The sequence below is a fragment of the Hypanus sabinus genome, chromosome 1, assembly GCF_030144855.1.
Source record: "Hypanus sabinus isolate sHypSab1 chromosome 1, sHypSab1.hap1, whole genome shotgun sequence".
Classification (NCBI taxonomy): domain Eukaryota; kingdom Metazoa; phylum Chordata; class Chondrichthyes; order Myliobatiformes; family Dasyatidae; genus Hypanus; species Hypanus sabinus.
This window is the reverse complement of record NC_082706.1, coordinates 22,640,343-22,646,214: the sequence shown is the minus strand read 5'-3', so window position 1 is coordinate 22,646,214 and position 5,872 is coordinate 22,640,343. Positions and strand designations below refer to the sequence as shown.

The following is a 5,872-nucleotide window of genomic DNA, read 5'->3' as shown; positions in this document are numbered from 1 at the left end:
GCTGACCCCCACCCCCCCCCAACAGTACTCAAACAGGAGTACTTATTGTCAAGGGGTACAGCCACAGGGGTACTCTCTAGTATCTGACTCTTCCCCTTCCCCCTCCTAACTGTAACCCACCTGTCTGCCTCCCGTGGTCCCGGTGTGACCACCTGCCTGTAACTCCTCTCTATCAACTCCTCACTTCCCCTGATGAAGGTCATTGAGCTGCAGCTCCAGTTCCCTAACACGGTCCCTTAGGAGCTACAACTCGGTGCACCTGGTGCAGATGTGGACGTCCGGGAGGCTAGGAGACTCCAGGATCTCCCACATCTGACACCGAGATCAACAAGCTGCCCTCACACTCATACTTTTCCCTTTCCTCAAATAACAGGAAAAACTGAAACCTAAACCTACTTTGCCTCGCCCACTTCCGGCTAAGCAAGCTGAGCCAAAGCCCTTAAGCCTTCACTCTGCTCCCGACTCACTCCGCTGCCCGCTGTATAAGGCTGTGTCCTTTTTAAATCTTCCCCGCTTCACTGCCCAACATCACACGCCTGCGCAGTTCCGCCTCTCTTAACTCGGATGAGAAGAAGAAAGATATAGATACTCATCCATACTTTTGTTAAGTGTTGCAATCGAATCTGCCTCCACCATTTCGTCTGGCCGCGCGTTCAACTCTCGCATCACGGTTGCATCAATGTGATAGGCCAACGATAGATCGGCAGAGATATTGACAACCAGAAAGTTGGTCACCCTTTCCAATCTATGGGAAATTCTCCTTCCTGAAGTCCACAACCAGTTGCTTGGTCTTAAACTCATTCCGTGTGTTGCTGTTGGAAGACCACTTGGCCAGCTTATCTACTTCAATCCTCTACACATCCTGTCTGCCAAACGAGATTCTTCCAAGTATGTAATTACACATGGTGTTTGAGCTGCACCTGCTCATACTGTTATGAGAGCAAGGAGAATCAGTAAATATGACCCTAAGTCCATTAGGGATAGGAGCAGAATTATGCTATTTGCTCCATCCAATCTGCTCCGCCAGTTCATCATTGCTGATCCAATGTTCCTTTCAGCACCAATCTCCTGGTCTGAGCATGCATCCTTGATGTATGTCTGTGCTGAATACAGGAAGGTGGTGATGATAGTAATCAATGTTTATTGAAAGCTAAATTGGAAGTTAAACATGAGGACAGAAACAACTGAAAATGCTGGACTGTGGGTCAAACAAAAACTACTGGAAGAAGTGAATGAGTCAGACAACATCTATAAAAGAGAAATAATTCTAGTTCCCAGTTCCTTGTCCTGGTCCCGCTTTACTAGCCCATGTCTGTGCTCCGGTCCCAGCTCCTAGTCTGTATCGTGTCCCGTCCCTAACTCTAGTCCAGCCCCGTTCCGTGTACTTCAGTGTCCGTGTTTTGCCTTTGAGTCCGCTCCCAGCGCCCCCCTTATGACAGAAATGAATTGTGGAAGATGACAATTAATGCCCTCGCATCTCTCCAGAAACATCCTTCAAAATAATGTAACGTGGATCCTTCGTACTTCACGGTGTTGACATCCATTAACAACTCGCCATTGCAGCATAGCAGTTAGCGGAATGCTATTGCAGCACGGGATGTTGAAGTTCAGCGTTCAATTTCCGCCTCCTCTGTAATGAGACTCTATACTCCCTCCCTACGGAATGCACGGGTTTTCCCCGGATTCTCCAATTTCCTCCCTCCGTTCAGATTGCTTACCGGGCAGGTTAATGGCCTTTGCATATTGTCCAGTGATTAGGTAAGGGTAAATATAGCTAACCGGGTTGTTGCTTTTAACTGAGGTGGCGCAGCTCCACACAAATCAGAGTATTCTGTTTTGTTATTGTGTTTATATTTCCTTGACAGGAGCTAGGACGTATTTTGCTTAATTGTTCTGCCTATTCCTTAGATATTCATCTTCCACCGCTGTCTACGTGCATTTCATCTCACTTCCTTTCTCGTGTCTACCACAGAGACACGAGGAAGGAACACCATCTCTCAAGGAACACCATCCATATAACCATATAACACCATCCAAGCCCTGGTAAATGCACATACCTGCACCCGCTAATTAACACTCATACCTCTGCTGATGAACACATTCTTAGATCCGTTACTTCCACTCATTCCAATTTAAGGCTTCTCACACATTTAACTTGTCAAATCCGTCAGTCACTTTCTCAGACTCTTCACTCTCTCGGCCATTTGCAAATAAATGATAGACAAGATATTGATTGGAAATTAATGGATGAATATATTTAACATGAAGCAGACATGATATGCAGGAGGTAAGTCTCCTTTATCAAACTGATTATTTCGTCTCGACTGGAAGGGAGCTGACTGCACTCCAGCTCATTTTCCAACAGATCCGGGGAAGTAACATTCAATAGCCGGGTTGTCCTTCCGGTAGACTCGAAACCGACACTCTCGGCAATTGAACTTTGCCTCACAATCTTCGGAGTAGCCAAGTGGTTTGACGTACCTGGGGAACAAATCAACAACCCAATCATCAATATATCAGATCTTCAGAATCACAGGATGGATAGATAGGGAAGGAGGGTATGTTGCCTTGCAAACATAAATTTATGATCCCGAACAAACTAATGGAATCAGTTGGAGGATTCATCAGCATCTATGAGTGTAAAGGGATCGTCCTTGTTACGGTAAGACATCCTGCAATGGACATTGGGTCGAAAGATCATCCAACCCTCCCCGTATCACATAAAAATTACTTTTGTACCTGGATTCATTCTCAGTAGTATAGGCCAGTAAGTATTTACGTCTGTTTCACATGGGAAATCTTCAGTCAGGAACTCATGATTCAGGTGATCGGAAAGGCTGCTCAGTCATTGAAAACCGAAAGCTACAGACATATTTACGGGATGAGGAGATATCAGGAAAGGACAGGTGTTGCGGTACAGGATCAGCTGAGATGCGATTTTATCGTGTAATTGCTTCATCCCACTCTCACAACACCTGAATGTGTAGTTGGAGAATGATAGCAATGGGCCAGAGAAGGGTACAACGCGTCGGAGGTTTACAGCAGTCCTTGTCGGGGTTGTTCCTTCACAGGCATCGGGAGCCACCCACCGGAACTCAGTGATCTAGACCACTTGTCGGGGTCGGTCTATGTGTGCTGACCAGCGCAGGACTACTTACGTCGCACAGCATTCAATAGCATTAACACGGCAGGTGCATCTCATGCAGTCGGCGTCTATCCATGTTTCTCCTACTGGGTACGACGACCCGTCGAGTGGGTCAATGCAGGGCTGCTCCGATAAACTCGACCCTGTAGGTGATAAAGATAGGTTTAGCATTCTTAGGCTCTGGGGTTAACTCAATGTCCATTCAACATAAAATGATCCATTTTCTCCTCTGGAGAGGGCCGGGTTCCACACCCGGTTGCTGAACTGCACGCGGGACATGAGATCAACCGTTCAGTCACACTCGCTACTTGACTACATCGCCGGACTCAACACCCAGCCCCAATCAGCTCCCAGCACCAACTGAGAGCGGATGTTAGCCGTTCACTCCCGGCTTGCCACCACTCGCTGGGGGTCTAAGCATAAACCGATAACCAATGTTTTTACCGTGACCACCTGGGCCAGCTTCAAACCCAGATCTCATCCAAGCTGCAGGTGCTGGAAGGGGTCATTGAACTGACGGGTGTGGGGTGGGGGGGGGGGGGGGTAGGGAGATGCTAGTTGATGAATTTGGTGAAAAAGCCCACTGTACATTGAACCTTTGTTGCTGTCGAAGATGAAAGGTGGGATAACGCCAGGCAATTCAGCTGTAACAAAACTACATGTTCGCCCCACAGCCGAAACTTTGCGATTTTAAGTGTTGACTGTGCTCATAATTGAAGCGACGCCGTCTCCTGGCTGACACCCGGAGTCCGTTACCGACTTGGCTCAGGTTTGCTCATGTCAGGAACGTGGTCAGTCAACTTAGAAATAAAGAATCTGAACTCACGATGGGAATGTACTGTGTACTGTGGTTTCCGGGAAAGGGGAATTTAACCAGGAGTTGGTGGTTGGGGTGGGGAGAGCGCGTCCAAAAGGTGACTGGGCAAATAACCTAATCTCAGACTTGATTTAATTGCCGGCCAGCAAACAGCTTGGGAAATGTCCTCGTTCTGGCAGGGGAAGAATGACGTCCGATATGTGCACAGAACGAACCCATACAAGCAAATCGTCATCAATAGTCGATTTGACTTCTCAGTACCAGTTCAGGGTTACATATTGGTTAGGAGCAGGAGCGGACGCACTTAAATATAATGAGTGCACATGTGGACACCGAGTAGTGTCGCAGCCGAAAGGCGGCAGAGTAGCCCACCCCAAGCTAAGGACTGGTCAAAGGGTACAATCTCCAACACCCTCAGGCTAACCTGACGGGGGAACAGGCGGGGAGCCAACCCCAGCGAGCATTAGCGCTGAGCCAAGAGTATAATTACCATCCCGTGGTGTCCGTTGAGTCGATGAGCAAAAGGATTCCGACAGCTGAGCAGCGAGCAGCAGCAGAGCGATACACAGTAGGAGTTTCTGCAGAGGAGGCAAGAGACAGACAGAGCTCAGAACGATATAGGTAAGCTACTAACACTATGTCCTGGTTTGTTTAACCTCGGAACAGTCAAATGGGGCAACTCAAAGTTTGCCATACAGTTTACCCAAGACGAGGTAAGTAGTCGCATGCACACAACTACTTCATGCATACCATGATCGTCCCAAGTCTGGTTCTCCACAGTGACAGAGCGACTATCACCTGTCTCTCGGGAGTCAAGCGCAGCTTTTATTCTGCAGTTCCACTGCCACGCGGGTCGTTCAACTTTGGCTTATATTGCCTGTGTAGGTTCTTAACAGGGGACTGATGACAGAGTGAAAGATTCATGGCTGAATAACATCGGGGTCACCGGCGAGACATCCCGTGTGTATTTCTTGTCGTTGGAGTAGGCAAGCTTCAGTCTCGGTTGGCAAATGGTGAATCACATTCCTTTGTTCAGTGCTGTGCAACAACTTCTTTTGTTCTTCACATTCCTACTTAGTTTGGAAATATTACCCTGTTCCCATCAGTCAGGTTGTTCACATAGATTGGGTCGTTCTGGAACTCGACCATACTTCCCCGTGGGACCCCACGAATTACAAGCCGATCCATGTTTTACTATTGATTGCTTTCTACTAGTAAAGCAAGCGGGGTGGAGGGACTGGATAGAAAGATTGTGGGAATTTTGGACAGGGGTGGGCGGGGATTGCGGGGGGGGGGGGTGTAGTGGAATGGCCTTTCAGCACAGAGCTCAACATTTAGGCTTTACAGAATATTGTATTGGCTATTCGTAGAGTTAGGGGAAGCAATGGTAATCCCAATCTCAAATCGGTTGATGTGAACTCGCGTCGTGTTTCTTTCGCCTAGCGCTCTAAAAGAAAAATAAACCTGATGACTAGAATAGCTGTAACTTCGATATACCCCATTCGTAGTCGGGTCAAGAATTGACGCGTTACCGACTCAATATATCCTCCAGATACAGAGTTACGAAACACTGCAGCAGAGAAGGCGGCCCTTTGGTTCAGCCAAACCGCCCAGAACAGTTATTCTGTCCCATCGACCGGCTTCCGCACCATAACTCTCCATAACTCTCCCATCCATCCGTATACCCATCCATACTTTGGTTGAGTGTTGCAACCGGATCCGCCTCCACCATTTCGTCGGGCCGCGCGTTCCACTCTCGCACCAACCTCGGAATGAAGAAGATCCCCCGCAGTTCTCCTCCAGCATTTCGCCTTTCACACCTAATCTGTGACCCCTGGTTCAAGTTTTAAGGAAGCTCAGCAGCAATGGCCTGTTGATTCACTCTATTCAGACCCCTCAAAATTTTCCAT

At 48.0% G+C, this 5,872-nt stretch overlaps 1 protein-coding gene across 1 annotated transcript; it reads right to left on the bottom strand.

The window, feature by feature from the left end:
• Positions 1–2,346: 2,346 nt before the first annotated feature.
• LOC132391812 (beta-microseminoprotein-like) lies at positions 2,347–5,181 on the bottom strand. The gene is made up of 4 exons (XM_059965493.1): positions 4,713–5,181; positions 4,453–4,540; positions 3,159–3,288; positions 2,347–2,481 (listed from the first exon to the last, which is right to left on the bottom strand). The coding sequence occupies exons 1-4, from the start codon at positions 4,713–4,715 to the stop codon at positions 2,352–2,354; spliced, it is 351 nt and encodes a 116-aa protein (XP_059821476.1). The 5' UTR covers positions 4,716–5,181; the 3' UTR covers positions 2,347–2,351.
• Positions 5,182–5,872: the final 691 nt, after the last annotated feature.

Coding starts and splice junctions, on each gene's coding strand:
- LOC132391812 (XM_059965493.1), bottom strand. Junction 3,289..4,452: donor TCAACGGACACCACGGGATG/GTAATTATACTC, acceptor TATCACCTACAG/GGTCGAGTTTATCGGAGCAG. Junction 2,482..3,158: donor GCTATTGAATGCTGTGCGAC/GTAAGTAGTCCT, acceptor TTTGTTCCCCAG/GTACGTCAAACCACTTGGCT.